The sequence below is a fragment of the Sceloporus undulatus genome, chromosome 2, assembly GCF_019175285.1.
Source record: "Sceloporus undulatus isolate JIND9_A2432 ecotype Alabama chromosome 2, SceUnd_v1.1, whole genome shotgun sequence".
In the NCBI taxonomy this organism is placed as follows: domain Eukaryota; kingdom Metazoa; phylum Chordata; class Lepidosauria; order Squamata; family Phrynosomatidae; genus Sceloporus; species Sceloporus undulatus.
In genome coordinates, this window is record NC_056523.1 from 313,232,408 (window position 1) to 313,258,890 (window position 26,483).

General features: G+C 39.6%; 1 protein-coding gene across 12 annotated transcripts in view; it reads right to left on the minus strand.

Moving 5' to 3' along the window:
• Positions 1-26,483, minus strand: part of NEDD4L (NEDD4 like E3 ubiquitin protein ligase) — a 406,323-nt gene that overhangs the window by 29,658 nt on the left and 350,182 nt on the right. For 7 of the 12 annotated variants that reach the window (XM_042448261.1, XM_042448266.1, XM_042448264.1 and 4 more), the window contains 6 exons: positions 24,586-24,663; positions 17,166-17,220; positions 17,020-17,076; positions 10,714-10,772; positions 4,298-4,363; positions 2,169-2,398 (listed from right to left, as the gene is read on the minus strand). In XM_042448261.1, coding sequence (XP_042304195.1) covers positions 2,169-2,398; positions 4,298-4,363; positions 10,714-10,772; positions 17,020-17,076; positions 17,166-17,220; positions 24,586-24,663 — 545 coding nt within the window. Of the gene's footprint in view, positions 1-2,168; positions 2,399-4,297; positions 4,364-10,713; positions 10,773-17,019; positions 17,077-17,165; positions 17,221-17,543; positions 17,692-24,585; positions 24,664-26,483 lie in introns of those variants that run through there. The other 5 variants (XM_042448263.1, XM_042448262.1, XM_042448257.1 and 2 more) reach the window with 2 other exon arrangements.

The following is a 26,483-nucleotide window of genomic DNA, read 5'->3' on the forward strand; positions in this document are numbered from 1 at the left end:
TGTGGTTTAGACAACACACAATGCAAAATCAGAATGAAATTGACATGAAGCCATGTTCCAGGCTAAAAACCAGAGCAAAAGCTCCAATACTCTGCCTTAACCTGGAGAGTATGCATCGTCGCATGTACATGTAAACAGCACAGTGCCAGTATGGGACTGCGGGAAAGCAAAAACACAAAAGTATGACAAACAGGGCAAGCCATTAATAATGCAGTGGAAGTAATTACAACATAACAAATCAGACAGTGCAGCAGAGCGGCATGGGGTGAAGGGGGAATGTATGCGGGAGAGACTCCATGATTATGCTTTGCCAATGTATCACTGGGCACACCAATGCAATGATGCATTATATGTGCAGTGTATCACATATGCAACTGTGTGGCCAGTCACATAGGAGTCCAGTGGGACAGTAGCTAGGTAGGAGGAAGGAGGTAATTGGTGGACACATGTGATATGTTCATGTGGTGAGACAAAAATAAAATAACCCAATGGTATGGCTTGACGCCACATGGTGCAGACTGCCTGCGGGTGTTCAGCCTATCTTCGGAGCTGGCCCTGTGGACAGCAGAGCTTCCACTCGCTTTAAAAAAACCCAGGATCAAATTACTTTATCCTGTCAAGTTGCATAGCCCCCTGGTTAATTTACATCAGCATCATATCCTGAGTTGCTCCCAATGTACAGTATAAGATCACATGCAAATGCCTACACATTTATTGTTAAGTGAAGCACATGGGCTGAAAGATGCATCCAAATGTGGAAGCTTGTTACTGTGATCTGCCTTTAAGTCATTTCCAACTGATGATGACACTAACGCCAACCTATCATGAAATATCATGAAACAGCACCCTATTGAATATTTCCCCTATGAAATATATTTTTCCTGGTTCCTTCCATTATGGACCAATCCATCACCTAAGATCTTCCTCCAAGAGAGGCCCTGAAGCATGGTGAGAACAAAAGGGACTTTCCAGTTGTGGTTCCCCTTTATGGAATGCTTTCCTCAATGGGATATTCTTGTCAGTAATGTTGTTGTTTTTTTGCAGAGGGACTTGTTCATTTCCATTATCGCAGGAAAATGTATATGGCCAATTTTAATACCTGTATTATGCCAACTCATTATCCCTATAATAAGTTCTGTTTGTGCAGGGGGAGATGTAATTTTATATTATGATAAAATATTGGATATTATTTTATATGTTTTTAATTTCCAATTTCATTTCATTTTTGGTATACTAAAAGGTGAAGATAGAGGGAACAGAAAAAGAGAAATGATAAAACATCTCCCATTGCTTTTGGGTGAAATCACAGATGTGCACAGCAGCAAAATAAATGCTGGTTCAGACTTCAGTTTTTGCTTTCCTTACCCAACCACATGAGCAGAGTTGTTTGCCTTTTCTCTTTTAAAAGTATGATTATCTATTAATGTTTCACATCAATCCATAGTATGTCTGTTCTTTCTGCAAAGCTGTGCTTTGTTCTGTTTGGTTTGGAATCTCACCCAGTAAAAACTTCTAGCCTTCCAATGATTCTCTTGACAGGAAGGGAAAACTTTCTCAATGAGCGAAAACCAGATTACTTAATATAATATGCAAATAACAATCAAGGGAAGCCATGGCAGACTGAACATCTGCCACATTTCAAGGTAAAACCAACTGTGATAAGAATGGTACAAGACATTATTTTGAATCCAATAAACCAACCCTCACAAAATATGAAAACTGCAAAGAAACCCAAGAAAGTATTTGGTCTAGTCTACATGTTTAAAATAGTCCTCATTCCAATCAAATAGAATATGATCCAGCCACATGCGATTCACAGGAGGTCAAGCTTTTTGTGAGGGCCTCCCAAAAAACTTCTTAAACTCCATGGAAGAAGGTGTCACAGTTTTTAATGCAGTATTCACTGAAATCCACTAAAATATGCATTATTGTCCATGTGGCCATCTGTCTGCTTAACATGCATTCAGATGGATTTGCATTTTTAGAATAGGGAGGGTGAATAAATGTGAATAGATGTGAATTTGAATAGGAACGTGAAAACAAGTAACTGTCAATGTGAATGGGTGAAAACATGCACCAATCTGCATAGTACACTTACATGTAGACTAGCCCTTTGTAATGAGTTACAGAAACTTACAAAGGTAAGCATTCATATCCAATGTACTTACGTTGCTGAGTATTCAAAGAGGCCATAATAAGGGTTGAACATTTCTTTGGATAACAGGAAGAACCATTCTCTGGCCACACCTCCATAGTCAAGGCCTTTTTCTGATTCAAACTCTATCCATAATCTGGCTTTTAATACATCTGGTCTCTTCACTGACATGATTCTTCTATACGATTCTTCAAAAATATTATTTCTGTGAAGTTTCATCTCGAATCTGTTGGGTATATCAGCCTTTGTGGAGAGAAGAATATTTCATCCTTTCATTTGAAGGTATTCAATTAAATTTTAGCTAGATTTCTCAATGAGATGTAAGGCCCAACTAAGGGTATAATTCAGACAAAATTTCCATATGATATGGTATCTATACAATATAACTGAACAAACTAAAAACATCTAGATTTCTTCAAAAAGTTCAAATATCCTTGCTGTGGTAGTTGTGGTAGACTAACGGTTCAGCATGAAGCTAATTTAGGAAATAAAATTTCTGATTATTCATTTCTTCAGAATTAATGCATTAAAATGCCACATTACAATGCCACAAGTTAAGCATTATTTAAGCACTATTGCTGGCAAAAGAAGAAAAGGTCAGGTATAAAATAAATATTACATATTTTAATTTTTTTTTAAAGGCAATATCACCCCAATGCCATTAGGCAGTTGGGAAATATAATTCATATATTTGGGCTGGTGTGTGTGTGTGTGTGTGTATACAGTCTGACCACCATATGCATGGGCGATCTGCTCTGGACCCCCTCCCCTCGGATACAAAAATTCGCCCATGTTCGAGTCCAGTTTTTTTTAATGGTGGTGCAGCACGCATGCACCCGCTAGCTTGGCCGCGTGCATACACCACCATTAAGAAAAATAGGGGCTTGCCATCCATGGATGGTTAAATCCACAGATGGCAAGTCCACCAATATGGAATGTGGATTGTACACACACACTCACAAAGAGATGCTTAAAATGGGGAAGAAGGTTAGCTTTTGTGCAACCAGGATATATCAGCCCATAATGCTTAATGGTATGCCACAAAAAGATCAGACCAAAAAAGATCCCAGAATGTATCCATATAGGCTTTTGTTGTACTCAGATAGGTTTCCTGACTTGTTTCCTGAATCAGACTTTGCTTGCTGTGTTGTTTATTTCTTTTGATGTGACTAATTTGCTCTTATGATGTAATAATTTTGTATTATATTTTATATATTATTGTAGTTTTTAAGCTGCCTTGAGAGCTATGTGTCATTGGAAGATTTGCTATAAATTGATTAAATAAATACAGCGAGCCTTTGGTATCTGCTGGGGTTTGGTTTCAGACATGGATACTAAAATCCATGGATGTTCAAGTCCTGTTATTTTATTTATTTATTCCCTTGTATAAAATGGCAAAATCAATGTTTGCTTTATGGAATTTATGTATTTTTTGAATATTTTCAAGCTATGGCTGCTTGAATCCATGGATAAGGAATCTGTGGATATGGAAAGGAGACTGTACACAAGTAGATGTTGAAAATACAGATTTCATTGGGACCTAACTTTCACATATGACTCAAAATCCCATCCACTGCTTAGCACACCATGATGACTGAAACTTAAATGCAGTTAAATCTATGTTGGATTATACTTGACAAGCATGATCCAGTTGTTATATACAGGTTCAGAAACTAAAACATGAATCTCCTAGGTTCAAACACATTTCTCATTCACTTTAATCAAGGGAAAAACTTCACGCATACACATATAGAACTGCTACTCCCAATCCTTTTAAGAGACTCTGGAAGCCTACTTGCATATTCTACAATGAATGCACAACCAACCCTACCATGATGCAGAGTATGGCAGCAGCTTATGATTTTGAGTGTCATAAATAGGCAGTAAATTACTAAGTTATTTGTTATTTTTACTGTCTAGGAGAGGACCTTAGGTTATAAGCACCCTGAGATAGGGAAAGGTTGCAAAAAGTCTTGAGCCTGCCTCTGATTGAACTGCACACATGGGCATATGAATCAAGACACTGAAAAGTTCTGTACAATCACATAAATGTAGCTAAGAAATATAAGATAGCATAACAGGTTCTTCACTGAATTATCTTCTTCTCATCTTAAGAAAATTAGTGTGGGTACAATTACTTACTGGTTTCTTTAACTTCTTTCTGAAGTAGTCATATTTCTGTTTAAACTCTCTGGAATAGGGAACAGCCTGGAAGAAATAAACATGGTATTGTTAACACAAAGTATCAGAGGACTATGTAAAATGTTCATCAGAATCTTGCTTCCATAATATTTTCTCCAGTTCATCCAGCACAAAAAATTATGTCATGTCTTTGGCTCCTTTATATAGCCAGAGATGATACCAGGATAATTCATTTTCTTTGGTTTCTTACTGTTTGCAGATTTTATATTTTTATTAATTATACATGATTATCATAATTACCATTGTCATATGTTATTCTGTTAAATCTATTAATGCCAAGACTTACTGTATATGCTCGACTATAAGTCAGCCTCATGTATGTCAAGGACAGGTTTTTGGGTCAAAATTATGGATTTTGATATGACCGTTGGATAAATTGAGGGTAAAACTTAGGGACATGCAAGAAAGGATCCAAATGATGAAGCAGAATGAAGGATCCAAATGATGAAGAGAATAAAAGTACTGGGAAAACATTTGCCTTTATCACTGAACTTCTACCCAAAAAGGATAAATTTAATTTCCCCCATTTTTCTAAGTCTCTTTTAATTTCCTTCCATACTTTTTCATAGCTGTTTTGAAATAAACGGTTGTAACTCCCAAACATTTAATCCCATTTTTCTACTTCAAAATTTGAAAAGGCAGTTAGTTCATTGTCCCCCTTTGAAGTCATATTTTAAGTCAGCAATTTTGTTTTGTCACAGTTCACTTTAAATCTGGAACATGTGCCAAATAACTTAAAAAAATACATGGTGTATTTATCATTATCACAAGATTATCTGCATAAGATCTCAGTTTATCCTCCTCCTCTTCCTCCTCCTTCACTGTCATCCTATAGAGTCTGTTGCCCTGTTAATATCTCTTAAAAGGCTCTCCAGTGCCAAAAGAAACAGTAAAGGTGAGAGAGGGCACCTTTGTCTAGTCCCCTTTTGTAATTCAGTCAATGTCACTGCATTGCCATTTACCAAGGGCTTTCTGGACTGAGTAAATTGTCTTTACTGCCCATATATTTTCACCAAAGTCCATTCTCTCCAGTACTTGAAATGAATAGTTCCAAGAAGTATTATCAAACACTTTGTGTGCATCTTAAAAACAAAACAAAACAAAACATGAAAAGCCCCTTTTGCCTTTATGATGTTCCAAAAATTAAGTAATATTGAGAACAGTTGTTTCAGTGTTCCTTATTCCTCATCTTATATGATGTCGGTAGTGCATCTGGGCCTGGTGTTTTTCGAGATTAAAAAAAGATTTAACCTTTATAATCATTTCAGTAATTTCCATAGTTGTCACAGACCCATTCAGGTTTTATTTTTATTCCAAACATAATTTGGTTAAATTTATATAGACAGACTTCCATATCTAAAATTTTCTCATTGCCCTTCACATATAAATCTTTAACATTCCTCTAAGGCTTCTGGGACCTCTTCCTTCCACATTCTGAACAGGTCTCTCATTCCCCAAAGAGTTTATAGTATATAATTTTCCTGCATAAATGGTTATCATCCCTCTGGGAGTATCCAGCGAAAGATTGTATTTTTTTTCTGAGCACCTCCAACAAGAATTTATACTTTCTGTTTTTTAGACTTCTTTCAGGAATTTCTTTAAACATAATTATTTCATTCTCATTTATTTTAAGCCTTTTTAAAGTGTATGCTCTCAATATTTTATTCTGACGCTTTTATGTGTGAAATGAATGATCACATCTCTTGAATATGATCAGAGATGTGCACCTATGATCAGAAGCAGAGTTTTGACTATAAGTCCTAACTTCTTGTCAAATTCACATGAGAACTGTTTTTAGGGTACACCATAGCATTTAAGTCAGTTGGCTATTCTTGCGCCTAATCCGTGTTTCCTTTTATTTTCATTCCATCATCGTAATTCTATCCTGTGCCTTTCCAAATCTTGACATAAAGTGTCCATTCCCTTTCAACTGTCATAGATGTCCTGTTAATGTCTGTGTGTAATTGTGAGATTCTGAACTGATGCTGCGATCTCTTTGAACTGTTTTTATCAAGCTTTAAAAAGTGATTTACTTGTCCTGGAATCTCTTATCTTAACAAAACCAGTTTCTTCTCTAAATTTCCACTATTCTCTGTTACTCTTTTATTCAAATATAAAATCTGGCTACATATCTCAAACATTAATGCTTGAACATTAGGACACATCCACCACTGGGTATTTTTCTGGTGGCCATGTTTATGTTGAATAAATAAGCCCAGAGGCCCCCCACTTGATGGGAACTGACGACAGCTGTCATGACAACACTGCTGACATTGACAACAGCTCCAGAGAGGATCACGGGGCTGCAGAAGTTCTACAACCTCTCGTACTTATGGTACAGCACCCACAACTCCACCACCATCATCCTCATGGGGCTCCTGCTTAGTCTGCTTACAGCCCCATGCAGAGGGAAGATGTGAACCCCCACGGCCACACCATCTTCCCAGTCCTGCCCCGCCCGCTCTGCTGCCTGCCCACAAAGTATCACAGCAAGCTGTGCTGCGGCGTCCAAGACCCTGCGGAAGTACAGGGGAAGATTTGGTTCTGGAGCTTCAAGGATGGAGAAATGGGAAAGAGCTGACCTTAGAATCATAGAGCTGGAAGAGACCCCAAGGGCCATCCAATTCAACCCCATTTTGCCATGCAGGAACTTTGAATCAAAGATTGAGGGTCGGGTCAGGATATGCTATTCCTTTTTAATCATGATTGTAATTTTAACTGTTTAATGTTTTAATACCTGTTGTAATCCACCTTGATTCCCTATCGGGAAAAGGCGGAATAGAAATAAACATTTATTATTATTATTATTATTATTATTATTATTATTATTATTATTATTATTCTCTGATTAAATTCTGGTGGGAGAGAGGATATTTATTTCTCCTTTTCTAAGTGTTTAAGACTGGGAATCAGTGGTTCTATTTCATATTTCCAGTCCAAATTGCCACTTAGTTTAACCTTCAATTTTGATCATTTTGCTATCACTCAGTCTCAGCTGTTAGTTTCACTTAGTTTCACCTTCCATTAACTTCTTAATAGACTACATTGAATATTTACAATGCAAAATATTGAATATTTACAATGCAAATTGTTTGTATTTACTCCAGAATAATAAATCTCCTAGTGTGTATGTCTACATCTCTGTTCACCATGAGCCATCCAAGGTTCTTCAATAATACTGTAATTCTCTGGAGAAGCTTCTGTTTAGGTGACTTTAGTGAATCCTTGTTATTCTTTAGCTTTGCAGTGGGGAACGTTGTAATTTCTAGGGTATACATCTCTACCACACAGCTCCTCAGCCCTCTCCTGAGCTGGGCGGTGGGGGGGGGGGGTTTACCCAAGGACTGAGTTTCTGCCCTCATAGAATCTTTCGATAGCTTTTCACGCTTAAAGATAATAATATATCATGCAAAGCTAGAACAGTTGGCCATTTTGGCCAAAGCCAATATTTCTTAATATTCTTGCTCCAGATCTTATAGCTAGCCTTACCAGTGCCATGTTGGCTATAAAGGAGTCTCGGAGCTGCATTTTAAAAAGTAAGTTTCTGAAACTCTGATTATAATAAAATATAAATATAGCAATGTATTCTTCGGCTCAATTTCTAATGGCAAAATAATTGGTCTCATTTATCAAGCATGTCAAATCATGGCCTTTGCACTTTTACAATGATATAAAGAGGGGTGGGTGGATTAATAGCACAGTGTTTCTTGCTGTCCTGGAAACACATTTTCCCTGACTAAGGTTTTAAAAAATATCTCATGAAAAAGCATTAGTTTGGGAAAAGAAGCTGCTTTACATAGATCCAGAGTAGCAGAAGTTAGCACAGATGAAAATACATTGAAAGTATGCTGAATCTAGAAGCATTCATCTGCTTACTAATGCAGATGGCACACTTTGAAGAGAGGAAGTTCACATATCAAAAAGATGGCACTTTGAACTTCGCTCTACAATTAAAAAGAAATCACACAGTCCAAAATCTAAAATGAATGAGGAAAAACAAGTGGCCAAAACAGCTCTGCTGCCACTTAGTTTAGTATTTGTTGCCAGGATTCTCAAAGCATTCTGTTGGAAGCAGTACATATTGCAAGTACATATAGCAAGTGCATAGGAAACCTGTTCTTGAACTCAGCAAAGAAACTATACTTCCATATGGTGCTTACCAATGAAAAAATAGTTGGCTTCCACAAATTATATCTGGATTAGATTCAGAGGTGTATATGAAGCTGCAGCTATAGGGAAAGCAGGTCCCTGCCTAGCCAAGAGGCAATCCTGGAACAATTGGGTTGATGCTGCTAAACTACATGGGAATGACAGAGCTGCCTTGGAAGAAAGTTTCAAGGAATATGGGAAAAATCAAGAAGCAATGTGACTTTGTAGAGAAGGGAGCAAAGGGGGAGAAATAACTATAGAGATGGAGACAGAAGGCTCCATAGTTTTCTGCTGCAACATATGTGCAATGTTTGTCTTCTTGCCAGAATACATCACCAATTACATTGAAACAAGTGTGAATTGACAGCTCTCTTGGAAAAGAATGTCAGTGCTTTACAGCTACATTTTGAGTCCCTTCAATGCATCAGAGAACAGCAGAATTTCCTGGATAGGGAGAACAGATCATACAAAACCAACAGAAAGAAACTGTCAAAGAAAAACTAACATTGGTACTTACCCACGATACGTTCATTTCCAGCAGACGAGGGTCCTAGCATCCTGTATTCTGGGTTCAAGGCCATGAAGGTTCATGCTGCTAATCCTGCCTACAGGAGCAAATAGGAGGAGCTAAACCCAGAATACAGGAGGTTAAGACCCTGTCTGCTGGGAAATGAAGACACCTGTTACAGCAAGGAAACATTCTGGAGGAAAGTCACTCTCAGGAGCAGTCCATACAGAAGTGATTCAGAACCTCTCCAAATAAGCAGTTATTACATCTTTAGGAGGATAGCAGCAGTGAAAATGCTCAAACTGGAAACCAGCAACAAGGGATACCACAGGAATCAAGTTAACCACCATCCACAACAAGAAGAAAAGAAGGGTTCTTATAGTTGGGGACTCATTGTATAGTGGCACCTGTGTGCCAGCCTGACAACATGAATTGACAAATGTGCTGTCTTCTTGGCGCACATATCCAGGACAACACTGATAACTTGTCAAAACTCTTAATGAACACAGATCAGCATCCCTGTCTCTTTATTCATGTGGGTACCAACAACATGGCCAAGAACACCTTTGAGTGGATCATCTCTGACTATGAAGCTTTGCATAGAAAACTGAAGCTGTTTGAGGCAAAGGTTATATTCTTGTCAATTCTGATAATGAAGGATAGAGGACTACACAGGGACAGGCAGATACTAAAAGTGAATGGTTGGTTATGCAGATGGTGTAGACAGGAAAAGTTTAGCTCCTGGAATCGCAGTCTTTACTTTTCAGACTGTGCTACTGGTTACAGATGTGCTGCACTTCACAAAAACTGGGAAGAATGTCTCTGGTAGTAGCACAGCATTCTAGAGAAGATGAGGGAAGGAATGGGATCCACAGAAAAACTGACAGTAAATTAACAGATGAGAACAACCAAACTGCGCGGGCTCCCTCTGCACTTCTTAGTGCATGTAGTTGCCACCATGAGTACACCATTGGCGCACTGTGGTACGTCGATGATGCAAGCATGGCACTGTGACATGTGGACTCAGTGCTGCACTTACATCATCATGGCGGCCCCCATGTAGACAGCCTGCCATGATGGCACCACCGCCAAGTGCCAGGGCTTGGGAGCTTGTGGATACTCCGCATTCCCAAGCCTTAATTTTGGCCTCAGGCCACTGCAAAGCAACGGTCTGTTCCAGGCCTATAACATACGTTTTATAGCCTTTGTTTTCCTCAAGGGAATAGGCATGTAGCCCAGACTATGCCCTCCTAATCCCTAGTAAAGTATATCCCTCCCCCCTAGCCCCTGACACTTCAAATTCTGCCTTTCAGATATTATTTTCAGTATTATTTTTTTCATAGGGAGCCAAGGTTTGTGGAATGCCAGCTTGCCTTAGTTTGTCACTACTCCATTTTTTGCTGAAACAGGATGTCAACCCTTAGCTTCCTAGTTCACAACTTAGTCTCTCTATTGATCAGATTGGATTTAGGAGAAGGATTTGTTAATTGATGCCAGTGAAACCTTGGTTGATGGAAAGTAGCAATGGATATAATCCCCACTATTGTTTTACTAATGCAATTTATTCTCCTTCCTTTTATCCTGAATCTGCTGCTGTAGAAAGATCTAGTTAAGTGGTACTGCTTTGCCTATAGAGATAACAGAACAAAGCACAGCAGTCTTGTCTCAAAGGAATTCAGAAAGTACACACAATACTTACTGGACCAGTAATGGCAGGATTTTGCAGTCTGGGATCTTCCCATTGGGTAATTTTATTATCTGGAAGTTAAACAAGAGAATGTATTAGTTCTTTTCTTTTTATATTCTTTGTACATCCAGATTTTGATTAAAAACACACACATACACACACACATATACATTTCCACATTCTATTTTTTGCCTATCTAACTGTAAGTAAACCTTTCACGATAGTGATGGTGGGGAAATATGTAATCACCACACATTATAATGCCCTCCCATAAGATAGTTTAGTGGGAGACATCTATTCCAAAATGCAGTTATCACGTATATTCTAGCAGAATGTCATATTGTATTGTTAATGGTCTTTACAGTACTCATTATACAAATTGTAAGCAGCCTTTTTGAGGTATTTAATCTTGGCTTGGTACAAAAAACAATGTGGGCTAATGCAAACTATTGCAAACACTTGATTAAATTAACTACACAACTGTAATCTGTATTTGCATGAGGATGCCTGATTTTAAAAATGGCTTCCAGTGTAATTTAAAGGATATCTACCAGCTTAATAAATGTAAGATTCTAGGAAGAGACTAGTAAAAACATAATGCTAGAAGAGGGAGTGGGGTATAAAAATAAGGGGATGGGGGATGTAAGTTAAACTAACTTGCTAATGTGTTCTCAGTTTAGTAGGGCAGGATAAGTTACAAGTGTTGAGAAATAAATTCAGGTCTAGTTTTATATGTTCTATTCAGATGTTTAGTAGGACATGAGAGACAACCATAGTGGAGACTGAAAAAATTAGAATGGGGCATAATTTCTCAGAGAATGGTGGATGAAAAACCAAGTTCTGCATGTTGAGAGCCCATTGGTGACTGCCAACCCAGATGGCTTTAAAGGAGGATCACATAAATTCATGGAAGTTAGGGCCATCAATGGCTACTAGCAGAATGGCTAAAAATCATCTTCCATATCCCTATAGATCAGTTGATGGGAATGCAAGATGGAGGGTGCCACTGCACTCATGCCCTGCCGGTGTGTTTTCCATATGCAGCTGATCAGAATGATAGATCACAGATGCCTGATCCAGCATGGTTCTTATGTGAATATACAACAAAATGGGAAAGGCATTTTTGGAATTGTTGCTTTAATTCTGAAGATGCCCACTTGTTGGACATACATGGTTTAGATATTTATTCCTCTTGGGAACATGGAGATCTTTCACTTTAAGTGAAAAAGAATTTTTAAAAACGTTTCTGTGACCTTGCCTTGCCTAGAGACAGAAAGTAGGATATCCATCTAATCGTTTTTCCCTTTATATGAGGAGCATCTGGTTTGGAACTGTATGTTACCAAGTAATGTCTAGTTGAGAAGTTTCCCTTTGGCCAAGAGCGCCACACCAAGCCCTGGGAGAGAAAGGGACTCTATGAGCAAAAGTGAAATTTGCAATGATGGTGGTAAGGGGAATTCATCTTTCTAATGATTTTGCTCATATACATTCTGACCTGCCACATAAGCTGACTGCAGACTGGAGTGACTTAACATTCCTTTATAAGTGGTCCCAATCTGTTACTATGCCCATTTTGGTGAGGGCTATGGATGCAGATATCACGGGAGCTGGAAGGGGTAAGAAGGGAGGCATTGCCACCAAATAAGAATTCTATTCACCTTGAAATTTTCCTTCAGTCCCCAAGTTTCCAGAATTTTGCAAATATAAGAATTCTAGGCACAGTATTTAGGTATTTCATGAAATGCTAGAAACAGGGCAGGAATTAAAATTTCATTTGAGGGGCAGAATTCTCATTTGGGGGGTAATGCCTTCACCCATCCAATTAATATACCTCTCATGCTATCTACTCATAATGTGCATAGACCTGCAAAAAATGAGTCTCCACTGCTAGGTATGAGGACCACTTACAGTATAAGGTACAGTGGAACTATTATGCAGCTTGATTATTAACATGATTTAGTTTCTTTAATAACCTTTAACTGCTCTGTTGCATTCATGGAATGGCTAAACTCTGAAGGGTTTCCAGCCTTCTACTGGGTGATACAGAGACTCTAACCCAGTTCAGCAATTGCAAATCTGGAACTGTCCTTGAGTGGCAATCCTTCCAGATGAATTCATATATAGCCAAGGGAAGGAACTAATCTTCTGGCCTGGATAAACTGCTAGGCCAAGATGCATGTGCAATATGACATATGGAATAAAAAGTGACTTATGCTACTGATGCCTCATACTCAGGAGGAGCAACTGACTGACTCATGTCCAGTTTAGAGGAATTTGGTAGCCAGCTGACATCAGTATCCTTGTGGAACGTCTGGGACCCCAGGGCATTCTCACATCCAATCACTGGTGTCTCCCTTGTCGTGATCACCTTTCCTATTGAAATCTGGTACTCTGATCAGTATGTTGTGGGCCACTGCATCAAATTAAAATTCTGCCACCTACTTCCTAGCCCTCTGAAAAACATGGAGGGGGCATTTTGTCACATTTCCCCTTTACACCGGGAGCTGGACTGTTCCCTACAGAATTACAAATAATAGAGTAATCACGTTACATTACACAAGTTGAGCCTCCCTTATCCAGAATTACAAAATATGAAATACTCCAAAAACCAAAACCATTTTTACGGGTGGCTGAGATAGTGACCTCTGCTTTCTGATGGTTTAACGTACACAAGCTTTGTTTCATGCACAAAATTAGTACAAATATTGTACAAAATTATATTCGAGCTATGTGTATAAGGTGTATATGAAATATAAATGAATGTTGTGTTTAGACTTGGGTGACATCTCCAAGATATTTTATTATGTATATGCAAATATTGTCATTCCAAAACCCAAAAATAAAAAAACAAAACAAAAACAAAACAAAAAACAAAACAAAAAAAACCCTGATATTTTTCTGGTCTCAAGCATTTCAGATAAGGGAGACTCAACCTATATTGGGAAGAGGATTGCTGGAATGTGCCAGCTTTTGCTTTGTTTTGATGTTCTCCAAGTAATCAAATGCACCACTACTCATTACACCTTTGTAAGTGGCCATTTGGGACAACAATGGGAAGTAATGTGCAAATGTAAGAAATTCTAAGGGACCAAAAGAGAACCAAGGAACAGGCTCCAGGCTCCTTTACAGTTACTTTCAAAGTGTCACCATGGCAGTGACAACTAGGACAGGATAAACTATGGAGATAATTGTACAACTGGCCCTCCATATCCACAGATTCTTTATCCATGGCTTCCATTATCCATCCATTCCAAAAATATGTAAATTCCAAAAATCAAACCTTAATTTTGCTATTTTATATAAGGGACTTGAACATCCACAGATTTTCATCTCTACAGAGGGTCCTGGAACCAAACTCCAGCGGAAACCAAGAGCCCTCTGCTGTCTTTAATATATTTGATGATAAAAGAGCATAAGAAAATCTTGGGATCTTCAAAAAGGACATACTGTTTGGCAACAATAAATAAAACAATCAGAGCTTGGGAAAGTAACTTCTTTGCCTTACAGTTTCAAGAATCCCCCAGCCACACTGATATGGATTTTTTTTTAGCATGAATGCATATTTTAATAAAATATTTTGGCGGGAGAAATGGGGGAGGAATGCCAAAATATAATAGCACTTTTCAATTCATGTGTTGTAAAAGGGTGGGCAAACTATGGTCTCCATGTAGCCTTGCTCCCTGCACCCCTGGTGTCAAAGCTGCTTTTCTGAGCAAAATTGTTGTTTTGCCATTTCCACCAGCTTTCTGGAGTGGCAATGTATGGCTTGCTGAGGTGACCCACTCCAGACAAAAACACCTCCCAAAATGCTAAATCAAAACTGGAACTTTTAGTCATGGCTGAAATTTTGTCCATTCAGAGGCCTGTTATGGTCCTTTTGGGGGCAAAAAATTGAACCCCAGCTCCTCTACAATTTCCCACTCCTGTGCTTTATGACTATGGCTCTGTTTCTTTTCAAATACTGTGAATTCAGCTACAAATGTTGAAGAACATTTAATAACCAGTGATTTATTCTTTACTGCTGATCCAGAACTTAGAAAGTTACTTTTCTGTATTACAACTGCTGGGGTACCCCATCGAGCAGGGTCACTGTAATCCCCCAAAGCAACTTTTTAAAGCTTAATCCTGACCTTTTAAAACAAAAGCCAGCTTTTTCACAGGGAATGGTTTGTGTTGATACAACCACACTGTTTGTTGATTGGCATGGCAGTTTAGGAATAGACAGAGCTGGTTGAAACAATTATGAAAACAAGGGGTACTTTAACTGAAATCAGTATCTTCATTAACCTTCAGATTTCTATCAAATTTGCAAACGTTTGCAGCTGAAAGGGCATTTGTTAAGTCGTGGTTCATAAGATCAGGTGGCGGTGTTCCAGTGCCAGTGTAAGAGGACAAAGAGTTCCTATCATGTGATAGGGCCGAGATCCAGCAGGAGAATTGGTATGCCTATCTGTGGCATTGTGCCAGCACTCTTTCTTCTGCCACCCCATGGCACAGCTCTGCTATGCAAGGAGCTTAACTCTAAGTACAGAGCTGTTGACAGAATGTGGAACTGGTTGCTATGCATAACCTATAGTATTAAGCAGCCCACTAGTTTTAAGCATTTCTGAACTATAAACTGTGTGGAGATCTGGCGGGATCTGCCTCATTCACCATGTTAAGGATGGCACTTTTATAGCAGCAGAATGAAATTCTACTTATTCAACTGCTATAAAATCAGCATGTTAAAACTGATAGCAACAGCACACCAGTGCATAGGATTACTGTACTACTTTAACACCACAGACTATGGAGGTAGAATATAGCCATGTTAGTCTGGAATATTAGTATACAAAGGGATCTTGCAGCATCTTTGAGACTAACTGTGTGAAAGAAGTTGTAGCATGAGCTTTCAGATATTTGGTCTACTTCCTCAGACGTCATGCAGCTGAGGAAGTAGACCAAGATGTTTATCACACTATGCTCTTAAAGAGCTACTATTCCAGTGTGACTCCTCTAGCAGCCTCCTGTTGCATGCTGGGATTGGCAGTTTTAAGGAGCTGAACTTCTCTGCCTGAGAATTCTAAATACCCCTCCTTAAAACTGCCAATCCCAGCAGGCAACAGGAGGCAGCTAGAGGAGTCACACTGGAATAGTACCTCTTTAAGAGCTCGTCTGATAAACACCCAAGTTTACAAAAGCTCATGCTACAACTTCTTTTGCACAGTTAGTCTCAATGATACTGCAAGATCCCTTTGCATCACAGACCATGACACCTATGACCAGTGGCAGATGCACAGGATCACATTTTTAGGAATGCTAGATGTTTGGTGTAGTGAAACAATTTAAAGGAAAAGGAAGATAATCAATCCAAAAAAATAAAATCTGAAAACTTAATGATTGACTTCTTTCACTTCCCCAAACTAAGAATAAATGAAAATTGACTAGTTTAAGATTCAGGCATTTCTTAGTTAATCTCATACAACTCTCCAAACAGATCAATTTAGTTCTGAAACATGTGAATTTCATTCCTTATTTTAAAGTCAAGCTACTATATAAAATCTATTCATGCATTTGCAAGATCTGTAATCTACGTTAAACAGGAGGTTTTTAAAATATTAAACACATTATGCAACTAAGGAGAACACTAATAGTTAATTCTATGGGGATTTTAAAAAAACAAACAGAGACCACAATTATGGTGCAACTATTTTAAAATGTTAATGTTAACATCACAATACTGTCTTCCCTGTTGCCCTATATCTCAAGAGGATGTTTAATATATATATTGACAATTAAAAAAAAATCACAAACACTTCTAGCTGAAAAACATTTTTTTGTTGGCACTTAATAGTCAAAACACGACAAAGATCCACACAATTGTTCAGAGGTGCTGTAAATAGGACATGTTTACAATGAAACACCATTTACACTGGAACTTCAAGAAACAGAAGTGGATAGAGATTAACAGGGTGGGTGCAAGATAACATGCTGCAAATAGAAAATAAGGTCAGAACTGGCACTGCCCCAAGACCTTCTTTCAGTAATTTTGGGGGTGGGGGGGAAGAGTCTATTGAGAATTTCTTCCACTGCCTACATAGATAGACTTGTGGCTACATCATTTTTTCTCATCTTATTTTCTATTCCTAGAGTGTGCTTTCATTTATTAATAAGTGCATATAAGCCATGGGATCCATCCACAACACCAAAAGGAAAAAAATAATCCAAAAAGTTCAACAAAAACACCACAAAGAAGAAATGTTAATGCTTCACAAGATCAAATAGGGACAAAGCTTGATGAGCCAATTAAAAGCAAGCTTTTGGTGAATTATACAGTACCGTAAGTGGGCACTAAGTCTCGGGTATGAATGTCGCCACATATCAACACCTGGCTTCCTAAATGAAGAGTAAAATTACAAAGCTTTCACTTCAATATTGATTGTCTCCCTTCACCTACTTGCTGTAGAACCTGTGTGCCTACTTACTATGATCTATATAAAACGTTCTTCCATCCAAATGTATCCTTTCCTCCCAACCAGGCTGTAAAAAACAACAAAAACAAAATCAGCAGCAGAATCAGTATTTATTGCTGTATTATGTGCAAACAGTTTTTTTTTCAAATAGGCAAAAAATCAGATATGTATCTTTCCCTCTTCTTTCTAAGAACACCTCACACATTGTCCAAATATTTTGAAGCTTTAGAAACTGGCCCAGAAATCCATGTGTGCTTCAAGGAACATGTGAATTCCTTGCACATGTGATCTTTCCCTGCTCTGAGGTAGGGCATTGATCCATGTATCCCAAAGAACCACGTGAGGGCCTGTCCCCCACATCAAATAAATACAGAGATTGTTGCACCATACCTTCAATTTCCTTACTTGCCCAATCTACTGATGCCTCCCTTTCTTGCATCCCATGGTATGTGCAGAGAACTCAAGGAAAGGAGGGGTGTTTGACCTTGAGCTGGCCTTTTGCAGGATGTCTGAATAGCTTCTGCAGAGGTCTTATTTTCTGTAAATGCACAAGGGGAGGGACTAGATCTCCATTCTTCCAAAATGTAAAGCAGGGTGGGAATCATGTGGTCCTCTAGATACTTTTGGACTGGAGCTCAAAATATTCTTCACTACTGGATATGCCACCTAGGGCTGGTGGGCCTTGTGTTTCAACTGTATATGGAGGACCTCATGATTCCCAGTCTCGATATGGTATCTATAAACTGGGTGGGTGGGTAGGAAGAAGTGGTTTCCATCCCTCAAGCTGTGATTTCAAAGAAAGTACCAGCCATCTGTTGCTGCTTTTGTGTTCTCTAGATGACCAACCAGAACAATCCTATTTACCCCCAGTTTTCTAGTATCTCCTGGGATTCTGCTGGAGATAAAGGTAGAAGTGACAAGGCCCTGCTGGAAGATTCAACAAAATCACAATTTGCAGGAGAAGAGGGAAGAAGGGATAGCTTTGTTCCTGTCTTGAATCAAGCTTCTGCAAAAAGCACTATGCAGGAATTGCTGCAGAAAAGCAAAAATAAGCACTGCAAAAGAATGGAAAAATAACCTATTGTTCATGGGGGGGGGGGGGGGGGGGCTGTGTGTATTCAAGTGTGTGGACATGCAATGGTGCATGATACTCTTATTTTCTAATTAAGTACTTGCAAGACGCAGCAGTGACACTTGATCAATACTTTCTGCAAAAACTCTCACGATATTTTTGATACTTCTCTGGAAAACCATATTTCATTTCCTCTCCATTCTTTGGGGGGTGGTCAATGAAAATCTGAAGTTTTCTCTTTGAGTTGGCATTCTGAAAAACATGTCAGCAGGTGGGAAGGTAACCCTTCAGGAAAGAAGGAATTAGAATTTGGGGTGGGTGGATTCATGGCTGAGTGGCTGGTGGGGGAAGGCAAGAAGATGGGTAGATTTATTGAATCTTGGTTTGCACTTAAAAGAGGATTTTGAATATACACTGAAGATTCCAAACCCATAAGAATGGCTGGATTTACTGCCACAAATAAGAAGTGCAGTAATTAATGTTGAGAGACAATACAGACAATACAAATCTGGACTCCCTATGCTGTTTCTTTTATTTCCCATTACAATTTTCATTTAATAATAATAATAATAATAATAATAAAATTTTATTTATACCCCGCCCTTCCAAATAGATCAGGGCGGCTTACAAATGCACCTCAGTGCAGCAAATACAGTATAAAACAGATTAAAAACATCAACATCTCATCATAAAAACAATAAAAACCCCTTAGCCCAACCTCACGGCCACGAGTGAGGAGGGAGGCCCATAGGATGTTTAGTCGGGGAATGCCTGATTAAATAGGAAGGTTTTGAGTCCCTTCCTAAATTGGGCCAGGGTGGTAGATGAGCGGAGCTCTATGGGCAGCGTGTTCCAAAGGGCTGGGGCAGCTATGGAAAAGGATCTTCTGGCCGTAGCGGCCAACCTTGCCCCAGGCACCTTCAGGAGTTGCTGCCCAGATGTTCTGAGGGTGCGAGGCGGAATGTACGGGGAGAGACGGTCCTTCAGGAATCCTGGGCCCAAGCCATTTAGGGCTTTATAGGTGATAACCAACGCCTTATATTGAGCTCGGAAGCGAATAGGCAGCCAATGGAGATCTTTAAGCACCGGTGTTATATGGCTGGTCCTGGAAACGCCAGTGACCAGCCGTGCTGCCATGTTCTGCACTACTTGCAGCTTCCGAGTGTGGTATAAGGGTTGCCCCATGTAGAGTGCGTTGCAGAAATCCAATCTCGAAGTTACCAGAGCGTGTACAACAGTTTCAAGGTCCCTCTGGGCCAGATATGGGCGCAGCTGGCGAATCAGCCGAAGCTGATAACAGGTACTCCTGACCGTCGCATTCACCTGAGCAGTCAGGTGAAGGGACGAGTCAAGAAGCACCCCCAGACTGCGCACGGAATCCTTCACAGGGAGCGTGACCCCATTCAGGACAGGTGGAACCACCGCCATTCCTGGACCAGGGGGACCTATCACTAGTACCTCCGTTTTCTCTGGATTAAGTTTGAGTCGGTTTTCCCTCATCCAGCCCATTACTGACTCCAGACAGGCCACGAGAGGAGAGACGCCATCCCCAGTCACTGCATCAGTCGGAGACATAGAGAAAATAATTTGGGTGTCATCAGCGTACTGATAACCCCGCGCCCCATGTCTCCGGATGATCTCTCCCAGCGGTTTCATGTAAATGTTAAATAGCATGGGGGACAGGATGGCTCCTTGAGGGACCCCGGTTTTAAGGGCCCGCTCGCTGGAGCACACGTCCCCCAGCTGCACCATCTGAGACCTCCCGGAGAGGTAGGAACGGAACCACTGAAGCGCAGTGCCCCCAATCCCCACCTCAGCCAGGCGTCCCAGAAGGATACCATGGTCTATGGTATCGAAAGCCGCTGAGATATCCAAGAGCACCAACAGGGACACGCTTCCCCTGTCGATGCCCAGACGGAGATCATCGACCAAGGCGACCATGGCCGTCTCAACCCCGTGACCCGCCCGGAAGCCAGTTTGAAATGGGTCCAGATAATCCGTTTCATCCAAGACCGCCTGAAGCTGGATTGCAACCGCTCTCTCGATCACCTTCCCCAAGAATGGTAGCAGTGAAACAGGCCGATAATTATTATGTACCAGGGGGTCAAGGGAGGGCTTCTTTAGGATCGGTCTTACGATGGCCAATTTAAGATCCGATGGAAATCGCCCTTCCCTGAGAGAGGTGTTAATTATCCGGCGTAACAATGTCGTTACCACCGGTCCCCCCTGGGCCGCTAACCACGAGGGGCAGGGATCAAGAGAGCAGGTCGTTTTCCGAACACTTCCGAGGATCTTGTCCACATCCTCGGTACTCACCAACTCAAACTGATCCAGTGTAACATAGTCCACGGAGGCTCTGGACACTCCTACCCTAGGTTCTGCATTAACGTCGGCGTTCAGACCTTCGCTTATGCGAGAAGTTTTATCCACAAAAAAGTCATTGAAAAGGTCACAGCAGGCCTTAGACGGTTCAAGGATCTGGTTCAGGGCAGGAGGGAGCTGAGTTAGCTCCCTGACCACCCTGAACAACTCTGCCGGACGTGACTCAGCGGACGCAATACGAGCACCATAGAACGAGTTCTTTGTTGCTCGTATTGCCTCTCCATAGTCCTTCAACAGCCGGTCTAGGAGAGTCTTGTCGTTTAAGCGAAGGTCTTTCCGCCAACGGCACTCTAGTCGTCGCAGAACCCGCTTCCTCGCCCGGAGCTCTTCCGTATACCAAGGCTTACGATTGGAAGCGGGCCTGAGAGGACGCTTGGGAGCGATTCTGTGTATAGCCCCAGAGAGACCGGTATTCCAGATACCGGTAAGGGCATCAACAGAGTCGCCGTCATTTCCAACCGCAAGCCCCTCTAAGGCTTCTTGGAACCTCTCAGGTTCCATCAGCCTTCGAGGGTGGACCATCCTAACTGGTCCACCACCCCCGGGGGGGATCTGGGTAGAGGCCTTGATTTTCACCTCTACCAGGAAATGATCCGTCCATGGTAAGGGGGAAATATTAGCTATTTCCACCCACGGATTTTCCGCCTCCGAACAGAAGACCAAATCAAGTGTATTACCCGCGCAATGCGTGGGACCCTGTATCAGCTGGGACAGGCCCATGGCAGCCATTTATAGTTGCTCTGCTATGAGCAATTCCTCTGAAATATAATTTTCTAGCTAGATTTACTAAAAAATGTCAGATGTAAATATTCTGACATTCTCCATTTACATCTTAACTTAAGAATTTAACTTGACATTTTTTAATCAAAGAATTAACGAAGCTAGTAAAGAGCTAGTTATTTTTTATATACATCTAATAATTAAAGAATACAACCTTATCCCTAGCACAGTTTATTTTCCTTCTGATTAATGGATAAAATAAATTCTATTTTAATTAAAATGGTTAATGGCAGTTATTACCAGTTGGTTACTACAAGCACAAAATGCAAGTTCTGAAGAATTTGTGTCTCGAAAGAACCTGTCTCAACTCCGAAGTTACAACTACACAAAGATGGCTTTTTGCTGGGAGATTTTAACCACCATTTTCAGATACCTACATATACTACAGCAAGGCTAAGAAACATGTGAGCCTCTTAATGTTATTGGTCTATAGTTCCCATCAGCCACACACAGCATAACTAATGAAGCATGATGGGAAGTGTATTTCACCAACATCTGGAGGTCATACATTTTCTCTACCCCTACACTATGGGAAAATACACAATTTCAAAAATGCTGAGTTAGAGGATGTGATATTAGGCTCTGTATCCCTGCTTCTAAAATGGCAGAAACATACGTCAGGGCTATCCTGGCTTGAATATTGCCATTTTAAAATAGTGTCAAGCTTTGCTTTAGAACATTAATATATTCATGTCATTGCATGTCCATTATCTCAGCAATTCTGACAACAACTCTGCAAGAAAGGTCAGTACTGTTAATTCTGAAGCTGCAAAATGTGACACTGAAATTGAGAGAACAATTGAGATTTTTCTAAGGCCACCTACATGTCTGTAACTAAAGAGGAACTTAGATGATATTTTTTAGATCATAGCTCATGCTTTTTATTAGTATCCAGTTTTCAGTGCTCTTGTAGGTTCTCATATCTTCCTGATAGCATACACATATGCTGTATTTTCTGTTCTAAATGTGTTGGTCATCACTACGAAATGGGATATGAGAAATAAAAATCAGGAAGAACAAGTACCTGGAACACACCCAGATACAGTTACCCTATGTGAATGATCCATGAGAGAGAGAAGAAAAAAAAGGGAACATTTGCTTTCCTGGCCAAATGAAATTTAGGAGCAAATCTGAGGTGGGGGGGAGGGGGGCAATCAGCAAGCAGGCTTCCTTTTTCATGCAAGACGAAAGGAAGCCATGTGTTATACATAAAAACACTATGTCTTATGTTCTGCTTGGGGGTAAATGGACAATGATGCTCCTTTTGAAAGTAAAACATACTAGTAAAAATTTCTTTATATAGTTAGCAATTTTTATTTGTTGTTTTATTCACTACTTCCAGGGCCATTTTGAGATCTTTTTTTCTTCAGCTTTGGGCCAATTCTTATGCTTTTAAACTTAGGTTTTTTTTAAAGGATCTAAAGTTAATGGAAAGTAGTAAGTAATGCACTTACTTACTGCACTTACAGTAAGTCATTTAGGAATTCTAAATTATAGCAAACTATGGCAAACAAATTACTTTCCAAAAATTGTATATTGTAATGGTAATGTTTCCTTTCAAAAAGTAATTTTCCAAGTACTGGTTCTGGCCACTAAATAGGATACAGGATACTGATCTTGTCATCTTGCTTTTTCTTTAGGATAAGGGCTGTAACTCAGAGGAAGGTCTCAGTTTCAATCCCTGGGATTTTCAGGAAGAGCTAGAGAAGACAAGTGTCTAAAATCCCAGACAACCACTGATTATCAGAGTAGACAGTAATGGACCAAGAATCTCACATCATGTAAAACCAAAACAAACAATATTTTAGTAAATATTTATTTTAGATATGTTATTTTAGATATACAGTTTTGTTATTTTGATGTATTTTAGATAATTTGTGTAATGTTGTAAGATTGTTAGTCAACTTGGGCTCTTATGGGGAGAGTAGGGGAAACCATATAATAAATAAAACAGCTTCCTGTGATCCTGTCCCTACAGGTGCTACTTTGGACACTAATGTGGGAAGACCATAAATGAGTTTATCGGGACTCCCAGCAGAAGATCTGTGGACATGGAATAACTACTATCTTGGAGCTTGAGAACTGCCTGAATTCCAGTTGTGGTCAACAATACTTTCAACAAAAACTCGCCACGTCCATTGCTAATACAAGTCTGAGAGAGCAAAGGGCTGCTTTTTAATTTGAAGGTTCCAGGTTTGGCCCATAGCATCTCCACTTAAAACAGATCTCTTGAGTAGCAAAGTTGTGAAAAGCCTCTGTGTTAAAGTCAGAGCTGACATGCTAGTAGAGCAGGAAAGACTTTCCCAATATGGTACCCTTCTAAGATTTTAGACTACAGCTTCTATCAGCCCAAGGAACCATGGTTATTGGTCAGGGATGATTAGCGTTTAGTCCAACTTCCAATGCTGAGAACGGCTGACCTCAGATGAAGCCATGGCCTGCATCAGTATTAGGCAGCTTGTTAAAGATCCTTGAGGGCAGCCTTCCACAGGTTTGTGCCTATTTGATGTTTCAGACTACAAAATATCAGCTTCAACCAGCATGAATAATAGAAAATGTTCATGGGTATGATAGCATAAAACTTTTGGAAGGCACAAAGTGTCCTGGAAATCCAGATTATAGGGAGGAACTACACTGTCTTTTCTACTTTGGCTAGAATGGAAAGCAGCATCATCTTTCAACTATGAATGTGGCACTACAAAATGTCTCAGAGGAGAATTTGCAGTAGTCCCCCACATGAAATTCAGAGGCTTCATTTACACATGAAAGTTACACCAAAAAAGCAGAGTTATTTAACAAGCCTGCAGCTGGATAATACTTTATGAAATTAGTCATTCATTCCTAATGACAGGTGCTATTCTTCCCTGTGATTAAAGCCTGTTTATTGCTTTTCTTTTGGTAGTAGTCATCCAAAATCCAGAGCCAATGATGAACATCTACAGTGCTTTAACCTTGAACTTTGGCTGTTTCGTTATTTTGTATGCTACTATTAAATGGGCTGGCTTTACAACCAAACAATGAAGTGACTGGCCACTTCAAAAATGCTGTTAAGAAGGCTCAGGGGAACCTATTTCCTCTCACAGGGAAGCTTTTTACCACTAGAAACAAAACATGTGACTACCATCACGCAGAAATCTGCTCATGCATGTAGCAAGCATAGAAGATGCATTTGTACAAATGTGCAACATGGAGACTTACGGGGAGGGGACCCAAGTCATTGGGGTTTAAAGCAGCTTTTGATCGCAGGTGCACTGGGAATTTCAGCCGTGGATCTTCCTGTAACAACAAGAAAGCTGCTGTAAGAACATTGCAACAAGAGCTACTTAAACACACAGCATATTTACCCCATCAAAGCCGCTTCATTACTCAGTTCTTAGCTTCCAGGAAGAAAGCAGTTAGGATATCAAATCTTGCTACAATATATTTTACTTTTGCCATTTAATACAAATGAGGTGTAGAAAAGAATGCTTTTGAAATCCTTTACAGCATAAAGTTTTCACTTTAATCCACATATACAAAGTTAATCACCAGATACAAAATAGGTCCTGTAGTGGGAGAAAGGTAGAGGACAAATTAAATACATAAAAATAAAATAAAATACAGTTTAACAGTAACTCCTGTGTGACTGTTTCAAGGCTAATTCTCCAGAAAATAATTAATTAGCAATTACATGATGCCCTGTTCACTACTGATTAAGTAAAATGTTTTGTTTAACATTTTAGCTGAAACCCTACACTTTTAATAGATAAACATATATCCTTTTAGAATCAATGGGATTACACATAACTGGGCACAAGTCAGTCATGGTTTTTGTTGTTTTCTTCTATTACTACTACTACTACTACTACTAGTAGTAGTATATTTATTTCTATCCTCCCTTTCCCCCCAGACTGGGGCTCAAAGCAGCTTACAATGATTACAAAAAATAAAACTGTCAAAAATTCACAAGACATAAAAGTTAAAACACAATTAATATATATCTATATTTTGAAAAACATGTTAAAATATAAATAATTAAAACACACACACACCAGCACAACAAGTAGCAATATTTAGCACATTCTGTAAAATGGGACTTACATCATCACTCATAAAATGCCTGTTAGTCTTTGCTTGTCTGCAAAAACAGACAAGGCCAACTCCATTTTTTTCCATTTTCTTCTCCAATCCCCTCCAAAGTGACAATAGAAAGTGAAACAATATTTTATCATCATTTTGAGAGGGATTGCAGAGGAAAATGGAGGAATTTGGGCTTGCGGTTCATATGGGGGTACAGCATTGGTAGAGGCCTGAAGAAATTGGCCCTTGATACTGACACAGTTCCTGCTCCTGAAGTAAATTTTCCTTGTTATATTTAAAAAGCACTCCTTGGTACATTATTTCACAAAAATTACATTACATAAACATTGCTGTTTATAATGTGGTGCATTCAAGCTCTGAAAATGCACAGATTGTGGGTTCAGGAAATCTGTGGGAGAAGGGAGTTCCCCAATGACAAGATAGTCTTGTTCACAGTATGTCAATTCCAAAACTATTCTAGCATTGTTAAACATTGGACATCGTCTAAGCCTTCATGAAGTTAAGCAGATCCAAGAAAACTGAAAGATTTTTGAAAATGGTACATGGACAAGTCAGTTTCTGCTTCTCTTAAATTTGTTGTTGTGTGCCTTCAAGTCATTTCTGACTTATGGTGATTCTATAGTGAACCTATCATGGTTTTTTTGTGGCAGAATTTGTTCGGGAGGAGAGGTTTGCACTTGCCTTTCTCTGAGGATGAGAGAGTGTGACTTGCCTAAGATCATCCAGTGGGTTTTTACATCCGCATAGGGACCTGAATCCCGTCTCCTAGTATCATAGTTGAACACTCAACTCACTACACCATGCTGGTTCTCTCACTGTACATACTCATGTATACGTCTAGAAATTTAGGTCAAAAAATTGACCCAAAAAACCTGAGTCGACTTATCACAGGTCAATGTAAGTACTGTATCTGAACTCTTATTAAAAAGGAAACATCCCCTGGTGAAAGGGAAGAGTATAATGTGTCTTGGCAGCACTCTACTCTACTCTCTCATCCATTCAGTCTTAAGTGTGAG